The sequence below is a fragment of the Sceloporus undulatus genome, chromosome 4, assembly GCF_019175285.1.
Source record: "Sceloporus undulatus isolate JIND9_A2432 ecotype Alabama chromosome 4, SceUnd_v1.1, whole genome shotgun sequence".
Classification (NCBI taxonomy): Eukaryota; Metazoa; Chordata; class Lepidosauria; order Squamata; family Phrynosomatidae; genus Sceloporus; species Sceloporus undulatus.
In genome coordinates, this window is record NC_056525.1 from 64,010,743 (window position 1) to 64,031,183 (window position 20,441).

The 20,441-nt window shown below is 39.1% G+C and overlaps 1 protein-coding gene across 3 annotated transcripts in view; it reads right to left on the reverse strand.

Moving 5' to 3' along the window:
- Positions 1-6,254: 6,254 nt before the first annotated feature.
- DEF6 (DEF6 guanine nucleotide exchange factor) overlaps positions 6,255-20,441 on the reverse strand; it is a 29,373-nt gene continuing 15,186 nt past the window's right edge. For 2 of the 3 annotated variants that reach the window (XM_042463921.1, XM_042463924.1), the window contains exons 4-10: positions 20,172-20,318; positions 18,947-19,055; positions 17,514-17,812; positions 16,247-16,413; positions 12,770-12,968; positions 7,510-7,600; positions 6,255-6,983 (exon numbers count right to left, since the gene is read on the reverse strand). In XM_042463921.1, the coding sequence (XP_042319855.1) occupies positions 6,775-6,983; positions 7,510-7,600; positions 12,770-12,968; positions 16,247-16,413; positions 17,514-17,812; positions 18,947-19,055; positions 20,172-20,318 (1,221 nt within the window). In that variant the 3' untranslated portion in view covers positions 6,255-6,774. The remainder of the gene's footprint in view (positions 6,984-7,509; positions 7,601-12,769; positions 12,969-16,246; positions 16,414-17,513; positions 17,813-18,946; positions 19,056-20,171; positions 20,319-20,441) is intronic. The other variant, XM_042463923.1, reaches the window with a different exon arrangement.

A 20,441-nucleotide genomic window follows, 5' to 3' on the forward strand; every position in this document is an offset into this window, starting at 1 on the left:
GAAATTTGGTTAGTATTTGGCAGATTAGGAGGGAAATATCATACAATGTGATAAACCTTTATCTGAAAAGTCTCATAAATTTACCAAAGATCTGTATTTTTCCAACAGGTTAATTTGTAGTCTTTCTTTTTGTATATGGAGGCCCCTCATAATCTGAGGGCTTAAACTGTAGCTTACATTTCTTGTGCATAAATACAATAATGAACTCTCTCCTTCATATTTACTTCTGTGCTGTACATCTGTTTTCAGAAAGTCCACAACTAATTTCCAAAAAGGACAGAGACTAGATTTACACCTGCTTAGAAGCCACATGCGTCAATTCTCCCTCACACACACAGTCCATATGAAAGCATTTTATTCTGTGCATAACCAGAGGCATCCGATTGGTACTTAATATTGTTATAATTGCCCCACCTTCCCAAGTATTGAGATCTTTTGGGGTACTTAACCTTGCTTTCTTTTCAAAGGAGTCACTGTGAGTTTATCTGATCTTTGAACATGAGTGCAAGCAGTTTATCTGGTCTTTGAACATGAGTGCAAGCACAAGCTAATCACTCCAGAAGACAGTCCATTTTTCTCACTTCACACAGAGCAAAGGTTCTTGACCTGTGGTCCCTGGAACTATTGGGCTTCAGATGGCCCATGGATTAGTTTCATTTCCCCCTTTCAGATGCCTTTCTGCTACTTTGAAAATTGTGTTTAAGTGCAATTTTCTAAGGAGATGGTCTGTAGTTTTTATCAGATTTTCAAGGGTATGTGTGACCCAAGAAGGGTTAAGAACTCTTAATGTAAGGAGAGAAACAACACTTTAAGATGATCACAGAGCCCAAACTCAACTTTCTTGTATGTCTGTCTGACTCAACCTGCAATCTCTTCATGAAAAAATAGCTAAATCATTTCATCCTTACCCTATAGGGAAGACAAGCTGGCTTCTCCTTTTGGATATGCCTTAGCAGCTATGGAGGGATGGAGATCCAGGAAAGTGGTCTGAGAGTAATTCACTATTTCATCATGTCCAAAATCTGAGATATTGCCTCAGAGCATCCCATTCTGATAGCACTGCATGGAGAAATCTGAAATCCACTTTGCAGTAATTTGTATCTCCTGGACATTGAGCTCTAGGGCATTGTTGAGCCCTTTCTGGCTCAAATTAAATGATACTTTACTCATTTGAGGAGACTGAAAGGATTGTGCCTTTTAGCATTCAACATAAAAGGGTAATGCATGTTTTTAAACTTAGGAGGAAAACCAGCTGTTTTAATTAACATGCAAACATCAGTACAAATGGACTGGCAATATCTGTTTATATAAATATTTCATTAGTAAAAATGTGTATACACTGAACTCTGGTGGATACCAGGGCACGGGTACTAAGCATTTGCTACCTGTGTACTCTCTGACATAGAAGGCTAGAAATCATTGTATATGTGAGTAGCAATGACTTGTTAAGAAATATGTGCATAAATATTTGAACCCTTGGTGGCTGACCTAGCAACTACCTGCAAGTGAGCATCTGCAAGACAAATTGGCAAACACAAGGAACTCACAAATTTAGTCTAGTGTGCTACCACTTGCAATTTTTTTGTTTTTACCTGCTTACTGGGGATGAAACCTTGGAGATAAGAGCAACAGGATAAGATGGGTAAAACAGTAAGATGTATTTTAGCAACTAGATAGAAGGAGAAAAGGAGTTATTTTCTTTCTCAAAATCTTACATAATTTTGCACATGCATGATCACATTCTAAGTATTGCTCTCAAAGGTTAGCCAGATTGCTTGAGCACGTTGCCTGTATCAGCTCACTGTGGACTGTTTGAATTTTTTCTTATACACAGACCTGCAAATCTGAAGACAGTATTACCAAACTGGTATTAGCCTATGATCAAAGGAAAGAATTGACATATGGGCTGTGATCCAATCAGTTGCATATTTTTTTAGTTGGAGGCAACTGATGTTGGATTGCTTGAAAAGAAACTAGTTCATAGCAATCCAAGTGACATGCCTTATAAAAGTTTAAAAGTGTATGTAATCTTAGAGATGATTGCATCAGATTCAGGAAGCATAGTGAGAAACAGGCAAGCATTGTTAGGAGTTTGGCTGTGTTAATAATTGTGAATGGGCCTAAGGTTTTGTCTGAAGTGACACCTGATAGGTGAGATTAGAGACATAATAGAAGGTATGGGTGTTTCTTAATGAGTCTAGACTTCAGAAGAACCTAACCTGGGAGAGGTTGGGAAAACAGACTTAAAGCTGTTTGCAGTCTCAGAAGGAGGGTGTGATTCAGACCCACGGGGTTTTTAAACTGGGGTTGGCTGTGCTTCAGTGCTGTAACCTTTTAATAATTTGAACCAGTATTAGTAATTGTAATATCTCTTTGAAGCAAGTCTTTTGCTTCAAAAAGGCTCTGCTTTTCTAAGCATAGTCATATATTATAAATACAGCTAAAGTTTCTACCCTATCCAAAGGCAACGTTAATGCTTTCTTTGAATTTCTTGTGCTTTTAATGATGAAGATTTAACAGAATACATAGCCAAATTAAAATTCTCTCTTCCCTACTCCCAGTTATTTACCTTGCCACCATATCCTTTGCCTGTTGCCCTGACCTTCTGAAATCAGGTGATGGCAACTAGTGAGAATGCTGTCGTCTTACTTGTGACAAATCATGAACATGATTCTCTCTTTGGAAAAGCTTGCCTGGAGTCCCTTCTTCTCTTTTTCAACCCAAGCAAATACTTTTTAAAATCTCTATAAAGTTTTACATTTTAAAAATGTAAATTAAATTTGATTTAATTTATAGCAAAGTGGAAAGGAGAACTTACTCAGACGTACAAAGGAGAATCGACTCAAAAAGATTAAGGGGGGCTGCTGGCCAATATCCCAGCCTTCTGATATACCAGTCTAGTGTAATTTATTTTCTACCCAAATAATTGTCTTTCTTTCCCCGCAACTACTCCTGATTGATCTGGCTACCTTCTTCACCTACTAACATTCTGAGCATCACTGGGATGCAAGCAGGCAAGAATCTCAGTCACCAGAACTGCAACAAGCCTTGCAGATTGTAGAACGTTAGAGACACGTGAGGAAAGCACTCTTTCTGATTGTTTCCAGCTACCTTTTCTGCAGGGAAGGAATCCAGGACAGAATGATCAGCAGCCTCACCTCACCAACTGCACAGGTGAATTTACAGTAAATATATACACCTAGAAAGAAAGTCTATTAGTACCTTAAACAATAATAGTGTGGCACAGGTTTTCATGGGTTAGAATTAATTTCATCTACTGCATTAAGGACCATCCACAGTGAACAAATATATAGGCACCTTACATAATTTAAGGTGGATGTTGTCTTGAAAATCTCATGGTGCAATAAAGCAGACTCTTAAGTTATCAGATGTCTTCCATCAAGACTGCATTTTACCTGCCTTATTTCAGGCTGTATTAGTTCACATACCATATATACTCAACTAAAAGTTGAAAAATGTATACTACAAAATTGATCCAAAAACATGGGTTGACTTATACATGAGTCAATGTGGTAATAAGATAGCAGGGAGAGCGATCGTTTGCTCCATAAGCCTCTTCTCAGCCTGGCTGCCTCCAGAAGAGACAGATGGGTTGGGAAGATGCAAGAAAAGCAAATGCTCCCTTCTCAGCCTGGTTGCTTCTGGAAGGGGCAGCTGGGCTGGAAAGACACAGGATGAGGGAGCAGGACATCCTTTACATCCATGGTTACATGTCCTCATGTTTTACCCTTGACTTATCCATGGGTCATATAACAATCCAGAATTTTGGTCCCAAAACCTACGCTCAACTTATACATGAGGTCAACCCACACACAAGTATAGGGGGTAATTGCAATACATGGGGTCCTGTTTCCTCCTTCACCCAAAACATTGCTCCATTCTGCAAACCTTTCACTTCCAATATTTTTTCAAAGTGTATTTTGCTTTGAAGAAGGGATGTTATTGTGACTGTAGGAATGAAGCACACCTAGATAATTTTAAAACAAAAAAGACATGCAAACTATAGTAATTATCCCCTCTTCCATCTAATATATATTGATATGCTCAAGATTCTGAAGATTGTTTTGAAAAGGATAGATGTAGACGAGGCAAAATTTCATGATCAAACTGAGTAAGTGGTTATAGAACAAGAAGGTATGTGTTTTTTTAATAGAAGACATGCTCAGCAGAAAGCTGCAGCTAGTGCTGATGCAAAGAGTTTCTTCTCCAGTGAAGCTTAGCAGAGGCAGAAGCAGAAATTATGGAAAAGGACACAACTTTGTTTAGGGTAGTTTTAGCTGAGGGTTTAGTTTCATTTTCCTCCCAGAACACAAAATAGAAAGTAAGTTGTACTCAGCTTCATTTCTTGAGGTGGGAAAAAGTCTGAAAAATAAGATTTCTTATCTTTCATGTACAATATCTATTTGAATACAAAACACTATATACCATCATCTATATGAGGTGTGCATTATCACTTTAAATAAATGTCAAAACCTCCTTCTCCCTGGGCCAAATCTAGACCTTTGAGGCTTTTAGCTTGCATCTTTTTTTAATCCCATGAAGGCAATGGCACAGGTGGCAATAGATCCTGACTAGGCCACACTGCAGGACAGAAATTGAGTTATTAGCCATCTACCTGTACCCATTTTCAAAGAGGAAATATTGACGAAAAGAACTTTGTATCTTTTATAATTAATGGATAGTTATCTCTTCTTTATTTTAAGGGGAATTTTTAATAGGACTGGAGACTGTTTTTCATAAGTTGAATGTCATATCAGGCAGACCCAGCAACATCAGGGACTGCCTGAAGGACGAGGCTCCTCCCTCTTTCAACTGTCATCTTGGCCTCAGAGGGAGCGATCAGGCAGACCCAGCAACATCAGGGACAGCAATTTTTACTGTACACCACTATGATCACTGCGGAATAGCAGTCTATAAATAAAACATTATATTATTATTATTATTATTATTATTATTATTATTATTATTATTATTATTATTATATGTCAGGTCCATAACTGCTCCTAATTTGAATATAATGTTTCTACCATTCCTGGTCAAACAGGTTGTCTGGACTTTTTTTAGTACTCCAAAACACTGTAAAACCTGTTCGATATTCATAGCAGTGCCAGAAAAGAAATGAGTGTACACACCATAGGTAAAAGTGACTCTCTCATGCCACTTTGAGCTTGCTGAAGAAATGCTTTTATCTTTCAAACTCCTAGGATACTTTTTGAATGGACAATTTCTTGTGCTACCAGTCAAAAGATACGTGCAGCCATTCCAGCTTTCCCGTTTCAATGGATTTTTGTGGTACACAAAAATTTCAGACTACAAACATAAGGTAACAATGTGTGGTCCTACTAAATGTGTGGATACACTAAACATCCATGAATGAGACTGTGAATCCATGATGAAAGTCTTGTCTAAGAAGCACCCCAAGGCTGTAGTCATAAGCACATTCACTAGAAAATAACAGTCTATAGGATTTATTTCTGAGTAAATGGGCTTAGGTTCCCATTGTAACACTGCATACTTATGGAATTTAAATGTTTAGATCCTTGCAGTTTAATTAAAGTTGATGTAATTTGGCATTGTAATATGGAATCATGTTTTCTACTTCTCTCACACTCCCTTGTCTCCTATCATGCCTGCCTTCTCTTTGTTCTCTTTGCTATTCTAATTTTCCTCCTGCTATTGTTCCCCAGGATTTTCTATGTACAGTTGTTTTTATATGAAATCTTCTTAGAGCATTGTTTGTATTCCCCAGACCCCATCATAGTGCTCATAGCCAATGTGCAAAAGGTTATGCTGACTTCTCCAAGCACCCTCTCTTCTCTCAGAACTTTAGTTCCTAAAAGATAAAAATAAAAATACATATTTGGTAATAAAGGGGACATATCCACAAAATCATCTGATAAAAAATAAAGAGCTTCAACTTAAAATGCATATTACATGCTACCAAATCATTTATCAAAGCTAACCAAGTTTCTGGCCATCTACAACCACTTATTCTAAGTTTCCAGTCTCAAAAAAGTTTGGAAAAGTTACTTTTTGATGACAAAAAATTTGAAGAAACAGGCTGGGAAAATGGAGAATTGTAGCCAAGAATAACTTCTCCAAACTCTACTCAAATGTTATGTAAGGCACAAAGCATTTTTGGAATTCAGTACACACTTGGATATTTGTGTTCAGCAGTCTTAGATGTTCAAGACTAAAATATTAATGAAAGAGCTCTAGCAGAAAACAGTATGTCCCCCAAAAGAGCAGGACTCAGCCTTTTTATAACATATTTCAACTCAAAATAGTGCAAAAGGTATATTTTACAAATGTTTTAAAAAGAGAAACAGGCATCTTGACATATTGCAACAGTGGTTACCAGCAATAACAGCTGTTAGGAATTCCTCATGCAAGTAACAGCACATTATGGTAACAGTCAATGTGATCGGGACTTTTCTCCATCTGCTGAAACCCTAAAGAATGTGCCAAGGGAGAGCTGTAATCCAATAGTTCTGTACTGAGGGGTTAGGAAGGTTCCATTTTGTCCACGTCCATCAGATGTAGCTCTTGTACACCAAGCATGTTGCCAGTGTAGCCCTGGGCTCAGAATGGGTAGAATCATTGCCATAATCCCTATATAGTCTTTCCTATGTAGTCTTCACATCTGTCCAGTTTTCAAATCTATATGTTCTATAGTTATTGCTAAGCTGCCACGATGTTTACTACTTGGTCTCTAAATTTAAACAAGTAGGCTTGCCTCTGTCCTGTTCCTAATCAGAGAGTTTCTGGGTTGGGGTTATCCTTTTCAGGCACTGGCAGCTGTTTCTCAGTCTCTCCATTTATGTTTTCCTTCCTCTCATCATCCTTTGTAGCATCAGATTTCTTCTTTTCCAAATTCAGCTTCAGTTTAAGAGAGGAATCTCTCCTGGAAAGAAGTGCAGGACTAAAGCCAGGGAACCCTCCACTAGTCACTGTACGCTTCTCTGGAAACAAATAAATAAAAGTGTAGAGAAAGTGAGTTTTTAAAAACATGAACAGTTTTTTTTTTAAAAAATTAAAGTTTTGTTACGTATACACTCATCACTATAACTGCAACAAATTCTCTCTCTGGGTGTATGTGTGCATATGTACATTTCACAAATTATATTCAGCCTACTCTGACCTGGACCCTACCAGTGATAATAAATAAAAGCACAGAATATAAACAAACAAGTTGGAATGTTCTTAATCAGTTGAATTCAACAAGGACATTTGTATTTGTATAAGAGGACAAAAGAGCTTTAAAACAATAGTGGTCATAAACCCTGGAGGGATCTGACCTCTATGCACACTTAGAAGGAAGATCAAAGGAACTATCAATTTCTACAACACAAGATAATTCCATGGTATGCAAATAACTACCAGATACAGTTGTGTGCTCAGTTTGCAAGTTTGAAACAATAAGACAACTAACTGATTACAACTATTTCGGATTTAGCTGCATATATTTGTTCCAAATCTGTCATTTACCGCCTGGTGCAATGGGGTGCATTAGTCGATTCATCTGGACATTCCAGTGCTTTACATTGGTGCTGGCTTGTTGGAGCTTCCGTTGGGCCATCTGCAATGGAACAGGAAAGAGTGCTGTACAGTACAAGTAGATGATAACACTGCTCAACAAGCTTATAGCATTTTGAAGCATCCAGAAGGCTTTACATTCATAAAATACACAAACAACAATGGATGACAAACTCTGAACCAACTGTCAACCACTGTCATTGTCATCTACTGAGCAGAGATTAGTTTACTGTTTAAGATGTAAACTACTAAACTATTCAGTTTTAAAATACTGGCGAGAAAAGTATCCTGACTAATCAGGCAACAATTTAAGAATTGTTAAACACGAGTGATAAAAATCTAGGTGGAAAGAGCAGATAGGTAATACGGTGCCTTGTTTTAAGAGAATGCCCCATTTGTACATCATAAAAAATGTTGTGATCAATTGATTAAATGAATCAATTAACTAAAATTGACATAATGCAATGAACTATGATTCTTTACTCAGGTCACAGATCTAATCAAGACCCATTGAACAATCTGGTAGTTACAGTATGATAGTCCCTTACTCAATGTTCTTTAGGCCCAGATTACTGACTAAAATCCCTGACAGCTTTCTAGAAATGTGGTAGTGTCAAAATAACAAAATTTCAGAACAATAATTCATTCCAGAAATCTTTTGCCAAAAAAACCCAGAAAACTATATTGACTTGAAAATTCGAAACTATTGACTTTGGAAGGCTTCAATAACCATTTTGGATAGCATGGCAACATGTGGTATGATAAAGTAAAAGTGCATAAAGAATTCAAATACCACATTATAAGATAAGCTTTAATACAAGTTTGGAATGAATTCAAGAGAAAGACGAATAGAAAAATCCTTTATGGATATCTCTTCATGAGGCCTTTTTTGGAAGATGGAGTTTGTTAAGTAAATGGTTAAGATACAAGGACATTCTCAGAAAACAAAGTACAAAGAAACTGGAGCATGTCCAAAGGAGGGCAACTAAAATGTTAAAGGGTCTGGAAACCATGCCCTATGAGGAATGACTTAGGGAGCTGAGTATGTTTAGCCTGGAGAAGAGAAGGTTAAGAGGTGATATGATAGCCCTGTTGAAAGGATGTCATATTGAAGAAAGCGCAAGCTTGTTTTCTGCTGCTCCACAGACTAGAATGCGGAACAATGGATGCAAACTGCAGGAAAAGTGATTCCACCTCAACATTAGGAGGAACTTCCTGATAGTAATGGCTGTTCAACAGTGGAACACACTTCCTCGGAGTGTAGTGGAATCTCCCTCCTTGGAGGTTTTTAAACAGAGGCTGGATGGCCATCCTTTGGGGATACTTTGATTTAGATTTCCTGCATGGCAGGGGGTTGGACTGGATGGCCCTTGTGGTCTCTTCCAACTCTATGATTCTATTATTCTATTGATGATCTGCAATGTATAGACCCTAACTTACATTGATTCTTATATACTCTGTTAAAGGAAAGATTTTAAATGGATGATAAATTGGAAGGATTTGAAGAAGACAAAGATGGATTTAATGACATCCTACTAAGACCAGAAGGAAAGAAGATGGCAAAACTATACAAAGGGCTTCTGAACAGAGAAAAAGAGAGAGAAAAAAAGGACCCAACCACAGATGCAATGATAAAATGGGCTACAGATATAGGGAGAGTAATTGATATGAACAGCTGGGAACTGATGAGAGAAAAAACCAAAAAATTACTAAATCACAAGATTTGAAAGAAAATTATTGGAAAATGGAGCATAAATGGCATTTAATTCCATCAAAAATTGCTAAAACATATAGCACAGACTCAAATAAATGTTGAAGTGTAAACAGAATGTGGTATCCTGGTATTATATATGGTGGAGATGTCCAAAATTAAAAACCTTTTAGAAGAAAGTACATACAGTGGATCCTTGTTATACGCTGGGGTTTGGTTCCAAGATCCCCCGTGTATAACAAAATCCATGTATGCTCAAGTCCCATTGAATATAATGACATAGCAAAATGGTGTCCCTTATAAAAATGGGAAATCAAGGTAAATTTATACTGTTTTGGAACATTTTCAAACCGTGTATGCTTGAATCCGTGTATAAAAAATCCGTGTATAAGAAAGGCTGACTGTATTATGATACAGAACATTTGGAAAATGAAATTCAAACTCAGCCCCAAAATTTACTTATTAAATACTGTATGTTAAATAAAATGCCTCCCCAAATAGAAAGGAAATGGTGGAGCATTTTACTACATATATATGGTCTCAGCTGCCAGAATAATGGTTGCGCAAGTATGGAAAAAACAAGAATTGCCAATGATAGATGACTTTTGAAACTGTTGGGAATGAAAGAGGTGGATAGATTAACTGCGTGGCTGAATCAAAAAGAAAAAAATAGAGGTTTCCCATAATCGAATTTTGCAAAAATAGATGGTAGTAACAAAGCAAGTACTTAGGGAAAAGTTATGATATTAGGCAGAAATGGGATTATGGTATGAGAGTCGAGATAACCTTTTTCTTTATGGAATTTAAAGGGAAAAATAAAATATAATAAGACAAACAGGGTAAATATCTTGGAAAACAAATCAAGGGGACTTAATGTCAGAAGAACATGGGAAGTGTGATAAGTAAATAGTACTTTTTCTTTATATTTATGTAATATTATGTGAAACATCACATGAATTAAAATTTTTATGTATATAATAAGAATTATGAAATGACGACAGTATGTTATGTATAATTGTAAAATAATTTTAAAAATTAAATGGACAAAAAACTATGCTGACTTAGCATTTCATGTGGATGAGGTGCTTTCTGCAGTTTTAAAGATACTAAATTACTGTTAGGGGATGCAGCGACTTAGTGGGTAAGACGTCGATTCTGACGACTGGATGATTGGAAGGTTGGCAGTTTGAGATCCAAGTGCTGCATGATGGAGTGAGCTCCCGTCACTAGTCCCAGCTTCTGCCAACCTAGTAGTTTGCAAGTAGATAAATAGGTACCACTTTGGTGGGAAGGTGGCAGTGTTCAGTGCAGTCATGCTGGCCATATGACTACCAGAGTAGACCTCAGACAACGCTGGCTCTTTGGCTTAGAAACGGAGAAGAGCACCACCCCCTACAGTCGGTTATGACTAGACAGTCATGTCAAGGGACTACCTTTACCTACTAAATGACTGTAGGTTTGTTTTTTTTCCTTAGAGTGGGTTTTTTTTTAAAGCTTCTCATAGAGTACTTCCATTACAAAGAAACAGTGAGGAATGGAGCACTTTAAGCACTACTGAGCCCTTAGTAAAAACCCGTGGACAGGGGTGTTCCATGTACACAAGCATTTACAACTGTTTGCTGGGCGTCATAGCTTTAGAAGTACCAATGAAGCAGCATTCAAAACATAGCCCCATGTAGCATCATCACAGACACTGCTCAGATTGGGGCTGTATCTCTCTAGGGTATAACCATTATCTACTAGTGGATTTCTTTGGTCTAGGTTGCATTGGGTGATCTGACGGTGAATGATGAATGTACATAGCAGAAGAATAAGAATTATCTTGCTTTGGTTAGGAGGTTACTTTAGGTAGCCTTTGAACGCTTTCAACACAATCAAAGGAATGAAAAAAGAGCACCTGGATGATACAAGTACACCTCATTTAACCAAGTAGATGTGTTGCTAGGCATTACTATTTAAACAGAAAATTTAGTGTTCCTACACTACAAAAAAAATGAGACTTTGACATATTGCAATAAACTTGGTTTTCAAAACTAATAATATATACATGTGAAGTGAAACAATCTAATCAGGTAGCCTTGCATAAATAAACAAAAATATTTTGAACCCTCTAGAAACTACTTGAAAGCTTACTATTTATGCCTGTTCAGTAAGAGATTCTGGAGGTAGCTGCTTTTTACCTTACTTGTTGTATTGTTATTGTATGACTTCAAGTTGTTTCCAGCTTATGGAAACCCTAAGGTAAACCTGTCATGGGATTTTCTAGGGCTGAGAGAGTGTGACTTGCCCAAGGTCTCCCAGCAGGTATTCATGGCCAAGCAGGTAATTGAACCGGGATCTCCAGAGTCCTAGTCCAATACTCAAACCATTACACTATGCTGGCCTGTTGTAAGCAGGCACAAATGGCTATAATAGGCTCAGCTAAAGTGGAATCCCATTTTTTTTGCAGCTCAAGCTTTATTGCATTGTTTACTGCAGACACTCTGCTGCAACCAAGCACTGAAAGTCTGTGTTTCTCTACCTTGCCTTCACCATCTTCCCAATGCCAATGCTGCTATAATACATCTGGCTATAGACAAGACAAGGGAGAAAACGGCGACTGGGCAGGCATAAAAACACTTTGTAAAAAGGAACTTCTTTATTAACTGAGGTATGCCTGTATATTGAAATAATTCTTCTGACTCATTCTGCTAGAATTTGTGTTCATTCAGTGAGAAAATACATGGTGAGAGATTTAGGACAGAAGTGCTTCTTCACATAATGCATAGCTAAAAGGTCAGAAGTAAGTTTCACAGGATGTAGCAATGGCAACCAACTTAGATGTCTTTAAAAGGAAAACAGACAAATTTATGGAAGATAAGAGTATCAAGGATGACTACTTATGATGGTAATATATTCCCTCCCTTATCATAGGCATATGCTTCACAGTACAATATCATGGAAAACAAACATGAAGGTAGTATTGTACTCATGTCTGATTAGTGTGAACCTTAAGAGTGGTGTGAATCAGCTGGAAACTACTTTTTGTTCACTAAAAAAATTAGTAACCTGAGGTATTTTCAAAATAAAATGTACACATTTCCAGAAGTGTCAGAGTGCAACTCTAATCATCCCCATTTGGAGGCCAACAGGTTGGGAAAGGCTGATTTTAAGAACAGTTGCAATCTGGGATTGCATATTTAAGCTTATAAAGAGTTATACAGTATATCTAAATCCAACATCTTGTGTTAACAAGAGTACAACTACAAATCAATGGAACTCAAGTATTGACTTGTCAAGTTCCCACTGATTCAATGAGTCTACTATAGCTGAAAATAGTAGATATTGACCAGAATCATTTTTTAGGCATACACTCAACTGTTTTTCACTTTTAACATTTTGTTTAGCAAGCAGTAGGAAAAATAGGATAAATGATATGTTTCTGTGGAGGCAAGGATCCTTGAGATAATTAAATTGCTCTATGAGACAAAGTGAATTGGAGACACCTTCACTACCACTCACCATAACATCTTGATCCATTCTCTCTCTGTTAAATCTCACTTCTTCTAGTTGCTGTTGGGCCTCTTCCAGAAATTTGCTCTTGTTTTCCATCTCTTGCTTGAGTACCAGCTTTTCATGCTGAGTCTTGATGATGTATTCCTCTTGCTCTTCCTTCAGCTTCATCAGTTGCTTCAATTTTTCCTCCTCTTCAGCCAGCAGCCTAGCAAAATTGCATAGGAGTCAGTAACTCTTGGCAATGTGAGCTGTTTTATCATCTAACCCCCAGGTCATTTCCAGGATACACAAACAATCGTTGTTACTATGAATGAAAATAATAGGCTCTGCTGTGTAAAAAAAAGTGGATCATTGCGTCCATTCTAAGAATTCTTGCTTATGGCACAGAAAGGAGGGAGTTTGTGGGTAAGTGTTTTATCCTGGGTTACATTTTTGCAAAGCTTTCACTTTATTCTCATTCTCCTTTACTCCCAGTATTGATCCATTGTGCAACACTGGAAAGTATGGCCTTTCTTCTCCATTCCCTATTCCAGATTATGACCTAGTCATCTCTCACCATGGCTGTGTTCTTGTTTTTAGTGTTTTTCATCTTGCCAACCTTTACTTCTATTGGCAAATGCGATATCAAAATCATTCGTCATTCTTTTTATTACATTATTCATTTATATCCTGTTTTCTTTCTAAAACTGGGGTTCTAGGAAGATTAAAATTATTAAAACCAATACAGATTAAAAACAGCATCACCAATACAAATGACACCATACTACTAGGAGAAAATTGCAAAGACCTGGAAGGATTACTAAAGGAAGTCAATGAAGAAAGTGCAAAGGCAGATTTACAGCTGAATATTAAGAAAACAAAAATAATGACCACAGATGATTTACATAACTTTAAAATAAATGATGAAGACATTGAAATAATTCAAGATTTTCCATACCTAGGCTCAATCATTAATCAGAATGGAGACTGCAGTCAAGAAATCACAAGAAGTCTAGGACTTGGAAGGGCAGCTATGAAGGAACTAGACAAGACTCTGAAGTGTGACGATATATTTTGGGTGGACTCCCAGTGCCTGTTTTTCCGCCAGTTGGAAGCCGCAGCCGCCAAACCATTCAGCTTCCCGCTGGCAGAAAAAGAACCCGCAAAAAGCGGGTTCTTATAAAGCCGCGGTGGCGGCATAATGAGTGCGCCACTGGCGCACTGGTTACATAAGTGCTGCACAGTGCTGTGCGGACGCTGTGTGGCGCTTATGTAACAATGGTGGTGCCCATGTATACTGGGCACTGCCATTGTTACGCCATTGTCACATTCTAGGGTTGTGGGGCGTGTGGACACTCCGCCCTCAGGCAACCCTAGCATGTGATGAGGGCATCACAAAGGGCCCGTATGTACTGGGCCATAAAAAAATTGAACACCAAAGTTAGGATTGTCCATGTGACTGTATCTCCCATTTCTATGTATGGGCGTGAAAGCTGGACAGTGAAGAAAAGTGATAGGAAGAAAATAAATGTTGTTTTTTCTAACATGCCATGCTGTCTGACCATATACCCAAAATATGATAGCCTCAGTTGTGGCTTCTAGAAAGAGTTCAAGCATGATTTGCTTTCAAAACCACTGATTCATCTTTTTGACAGTCCACAGTATGTATAGAACTCTTTTTTAGCACCGTATCTCAAATGAGTTTATTTCACTTCCTGTCAGCTTTTTTCACTGTCCAGCTTTCAAAACCATACATAGAAACTGGAAATACTATACCATGGATGATCCTGACTTTAATATTTAAGGAAATACAGCGCGCCCTCGGCTTACGCGGGGGATCCATTCCGGACCTCCCTGTGTAAGTTGAATTCCACGCATGCCCAAGCCCCATTGGAATGAATGGGGCTCGTGCATGCGGTGGTGCGGTGGCGTGGCAGCACGCGTGCGCCTCATTCATTCTAATGGGATGTGCCGCCCCACACACTCCCGCGTGGCTCTACACAAGTTTGAGCGTATGCTCAAATCCGCATATGACGCGGGTGCACTGTATCTTTACACTTGAGAGTATTATGCTTTATTTATTTAGCGCTATAGATTTGTCTTATAGCAGCCCTTCCAAGTCTTAGGGCCTGAACAGACAGGCCAAAATAAAGCTGCTTTGGGTCACTTTGGAGGTATGCTATTTAAATGACACACACATCTTAAGAGGCCAGAAGCTGCGCCAAAGCTGCACTCCGGTCCTTTGGTACAGCTTCTAGTCTTTTAGGACACATACAGCATTTAAACAGCATACCTCCAAAGTGACCTGAAGCAGCTTTATTTTGGCCTGTCTGTTCAAGCCCAGTATTCTTCTGATTTGACCACAGTCTCTATTTGATTTATTATTGTGCCAAGGTAGAGAAAAACTTTATTTTGATGTTCTCATCAGCCACTTTAAAGTTACTTGATTTATATGTGGCATTTCCCTGCCCCCCCAACTGTAACCCTGATTATGCACATTATCCCTTGACTTCTCTTGCCACCTCCTTAATTTGTATGAACCTCTTCTTAAAACTCCCCTTTTCTATTAAGTTTTTTACACAACTCATTAATATTCTTTCCTCCCTGTAGCTAAACCTCAGTATGTGTAACTGAAATAGATATTCACACCCCTCTTTGATTTAACACTGCCTCCATTTTCACAATTTCCAGGAATGCAGTGGCTTAGTGGTTAAGACACCAATTCTGATGATCAGAAGATCAGAAGGTTGGCAGTTCGGGGCCTGAGTGCTCCATGATGGATGAGCTACTGTCAGTAATCCCAGCTTCTGCCAACCTAGCAGTTCGAAAACATGCAAATGGAAGTAGATAAACAGGTATCACTTAAGTGGGAAGGTAACAGCAGAGCAGTCCTTGGACAACGCTGGCTCTTCGGCTTAGAAACGGAGATGAGCACTGCCCCTACATTCATATCAACGCACTACCTTTATCTTTTACTATTTTTCTGCTACTGTCATTCTGTCACTATGTTTAGACTATGAGCTTCTTGATGTAGGAACTCAGTAAAAGAACCTGAACTCAGTGCATTCACACTGATGACAAAAACATGAAACAGAACAGACTAGAGAAAATAGCTTTGGATAGGAGAGGCAGTAGAGGGAGGGTGTTTGTAATGGTTCTGGCACAGATTCTGGTCCCTGAATTTTAGTCCCAGACTTTTCCAATAAGCAATGAATACAGCACAAAGAAACAAGGTGAAGAAAGATCAGCTATTTCTGGACAAATGTCACCCATAAACAGTAATCGAAGTATGTGTAACAATGACCTGGAAAGTCACAGGCATTGTCAACACAGATGTTGCAAACCTTGGCCATAGGAGTGTTAATAGATTTTCCTGGCAAGGTAGGTGGTAAGGAACCTGACCAATCATGAAGCTGCCCTGGTCCACCCTTCTTTTCAGTTCTAGCGTTTATGATTCAGTTTTGTTTCCAGAGAAGAAGGAAGTTGGGCATTCATCAGTCATACCTAGCTTGTGCATATCTCACGGCTTCTTCATCCTGGCGAGCTTTAACCTCCTGCTGCAGTGCATCTTGAAGCCGTTGTTGCATTTCTTCTAGTTCTATGATGCGCTTGCGCTGACGTTCTGCTTCTGCCTCTTTCAAAACCATCTCAGCCTGCATGGAAGCACGAGCCTGCAGACAGGAACAGAAAATGTCATCAGCATATAGAGTGCATAGCAGTCAACAGCAGAGGGCAGTGGCAGTTAGTTAAATGCAGCTTAGCCCAGTAGTTGGTAGACATTCCTGGTCATTCATGGATTGTTTTCAGCATGAAAAAAAATATATTCCCAACAACAGAACCAGGAGAACCACAACGTTCTGCAATAAGGCTGAGACAAAAGTGAGACCAAACAACTTCTATGATGGTATGACAGCATGGTGTGATAAAACGAGAATAACACACTCTCTCACACACACTCAAAACTCTGTTCCTGTACTCATTTTAACCCAATTTGTAAAACTTTTTTCCTATAGCAATCTCTAACAGTTGTCTTCACTTACAACTGCTGAGCAGCTAGGTTTTTTTTTAAAAAAAAGGTGAACACAGAAGGGAAAAATGCTAAGTATAGCAGAAAGAGAATTATAACATCATGAGTTCTCCACTGCATTATCACAGGTTTTCTTGCTTTATTGCCTTGAAATATTGGTGAAGACAATGTCTCTTCCTTTAGTAGTGTAAGTGGCCATTCTTAAGTTGAGGGAAAGCATATCATTGATCACTTTATCTCAAGAGTGGGTCACATGACCCACCCAAAGTAACATGATAGCCTGACTCTCCACTGTTATGGCTACCACCACCATCAAAACTCAGCAGTAACTAAATGGTTCTTAGTGCAGCTTCCTGCAAAACTGCAGGCCAGAATGTCCTCTTCCAAGTGACAGGAAAGGAAGAAAAGTGGGAAGGTTGTGCAATATGAACAGCGTGGATTGTGGAAACAGCATGAGGGAGGAACAGTATGGTCCTAAAATGGGTGTGGGTGCTGCATGTTGCCTGTGGGGCATATTGCGCACATCCTCCTGCTTTATGTCTTTCAAAGAGATACAATTGGACTGAACCAGGATGCCCAAGGCAGAGATCTCTAGGATTTTTTTGCACAGGAAAAAAAGGTCAGGAAATTGAATAAACCCTCTGCGTATCTCATGTGATTCTAATTCCTACTTTTCCTTGAACAGATCTCTTTGTCTAGTTATGGGTCTGGGAGCCCTGTTGGGTTCTGTCTTTTTGGACACACCTGTTCTGCTTCCCTTAGTTGTATCTCCAACATCTTCTGCATTTCCTCATGTTGCTGCTGGCGCTGCTGCTCTTCTTCTTGGAGCAAAAGCTCTGCTTGCCGTTGAGCCTCCTTCAGCAGCTCCAGCTCCTGCAACTTGCGCTCCTTCTCTTCCTGCAGCTGTTTGAGGCGCTGCAGTTCTTCCTCCTTGGCAGCCTTCTTGCGCTCTCGCTGCTCTCGTTGTTCCCGTCTCTTCTGCTTTAAATCCTTGTGCAGAGACTTCTTGCCCTCAGCTTGGAGACGAATTGCCATCTGAATAGCTGATAAAGAAGAAAGGGATAGAAATGTCTGAAAGGATCGTACATCTTGCCGCCTGGGTTGGAATCCTTGAGGAATGCCTTTTGCCATATCAGTATGCAGAGGGATCCTCTCTAGCACCTCTGAAACTAACTGAAAGAAAGAAGTTGGTAGCATGAGCTTTCATTGATTTGAGTCTACTTTTACCTGAGGAAGTAGGCTCAAGTCTACAAAAGCTCATGCTATCAACTTCTTTCTTTCAGTTTATCTCAAATGTGCTACAAGATCCTTTTGCATATTGATTCTAACATATCAGGCATCCATCCCATCTCTTTATGACATTTACTGAGACCTTTTTCAAAATGCCACCCTTTTCATCAGTGAGGGGTCCTTATCAGTGGTGCTACCCCGCTTTGGAACAGCCTCTCAAAGGAGGCTTACCTGGTGTCAAGTGAGAAGAAAAGCATTCTTTTAAAGCCAGGCAAAAACATTCCAGCTCACTTAAACTTCTAATTCATTCAGATCCTAATTCACTTCCAAGTTGCTAAAATGTTCTTTGAATACTTAAATAAATGAAATTTGTAACATTTCACCACCTTTGTGATCCAGACATTTAGGCTTGTTGGGCTCTTGGCCTTCTTTGTGCTAAAAGCTTTCTAAGGTAGAAACCAGGCTTTCTAGCTGTACTACAAAGACCATAAATCCTTTGTTGTATGAAAATAGAGAATCACAGTCCTGCCCCCTATACACCTATATGAAATACCAGAATGGTTCCACCTAGTTATCCAGTATCCTGTTTCCGACAGCTTCAACCATCAACTAGTAAGAAAACCAAGATCCCACAGGAGACCTTATTAAAATAATCTGCACCCCTATCATAAACAGCAGCAAGAGCAACATTAAAAACAAATCATGGGAAGTTTTTATATTTTTTAAAACAATGTTGGCAACTCATATTATTTTTGTTATTCAAGTTACATTGAGAGATGGCAATCCATTAATGTAGGCTGATTAAAGAGCAGGGAGGCTTCTGCTGCTAGCCTGGCTACTTACAATTTAACCTCTTCATTTCAGGAAGTCTCCAAAATGGTAGGAAATAAACCTGCCTTTCAAAGAGCAACAGCTCAAAAGTGCAACAGTGGCACCAAAGTACTCACCAAGCGTCCACTCCTGCCTTTGCCTGGTGTCTGAGGCACTCATTTCATATGTCCTTGAAGCTGTTTTCACGCAGAACATACACCGTTTCCCATCTTTGTCAGGTATGATCTTTACGTTAGGAAAGAAGAAAAGGGCTTAGAACCTCCCCCTCAGCTATAACCCACTTAAATCAATGTAACACACAATATGTATTATCACCAACCTAAGATGGAAATGACTCATTTTTCCACAACAACTTTAAGCTTTAATTAGGGGCTGTTCAGACTATGTTATAAACCGGTTTGCAAATCAGTTTAAAAGGGGATCATTCACACTTGCATTGGTTTTTCTCAACTCAAATTCCAGGGTGTGTGTGTGCAAATCCCCTTCACCAGGTTCTTTTGGAACTGGGGATTTCAGTGTGTCTTTTCAAAAGAACTGGTCTTTTTTTACCAGCCGCAAATGGAACTTACTGTCGATTCAATTCGGAGCACAGGAAGGGAGGGGTTAATGTGCAGGAGGCGGATCATGCCTACCACTTTGCTCTCTTCCTGCCATAGCCAGGGAGGGGGTTCTCCTGGGAACATTATTAGATGGTGTACTTAAAGAAACAAATTGACAGTTTATGCACATCTTTGCTATTGCATGGCCACAGTAGACAGCACCTTTAAATAATCGTGTCATTGGTATGACAAAGGTGCTCATGATTTGCTTGACATTTAAAAAAAAACACACCATATCAGTGGGGCTGGGGTTAGGGGGTCTTTTCCCCTCTTTCCAAAGAAATAAAACCACAACAGACTCTGCTCCCAAGTTGGTGCAAACTAAAGCTCTTGCACATATATTATATTGAATTTATACCCCATATTTAAACCTGTGACGGTTCCTTGGCTGAGAGAGTGTGACTCCCCTCCCCCCAGGCTAACTTATCCCAGAGTCTCTTGCTAAGGGTTGTTCTCAGAAGCTTGCGATTGCCATTCTCCAAGGCTGACCGGGAGGAGGGGGGTTGTCCAAACAGTGTGACATAGGTGCGCATCATTTAATTGAGAGTTTTAAAAAACAACCAAGAATGATAGATATCTGGCTCCATTTTAAATCAATACAAACGGTAATGTGAATTTCAACAGGGTTAAATTGCCACGGAGAGATTCGATCAGAGTAAATGTAGGGAGAAATTTGATTCGGTATTGCATCATCAAATTTCCCCGGATCTACTCGTTACAAAATTCTAGTATGTTAGGTTACCTCCACACAGGAATTTCTGTCCAGAGAAATGCTCCCCTTTTTCTCCTTTCGTTCCTCACTCACATAGTAAGAGAGATCACTGGGCTTTAGGGTGAACCATCGCTCTGACCAGTTCCTCCTCAATTGACCTTTCTTCCATAGATAGCCCTGCTTCCAACAAAGATGGGGATTAGGGAGAGAGGTAGATACTTTGTATATAAAAAAAAAGTACCAAAGACCTTTGTCCCTAACAAAGATTTATGTCACAAAAGAATCCAAGTGTGCCACATC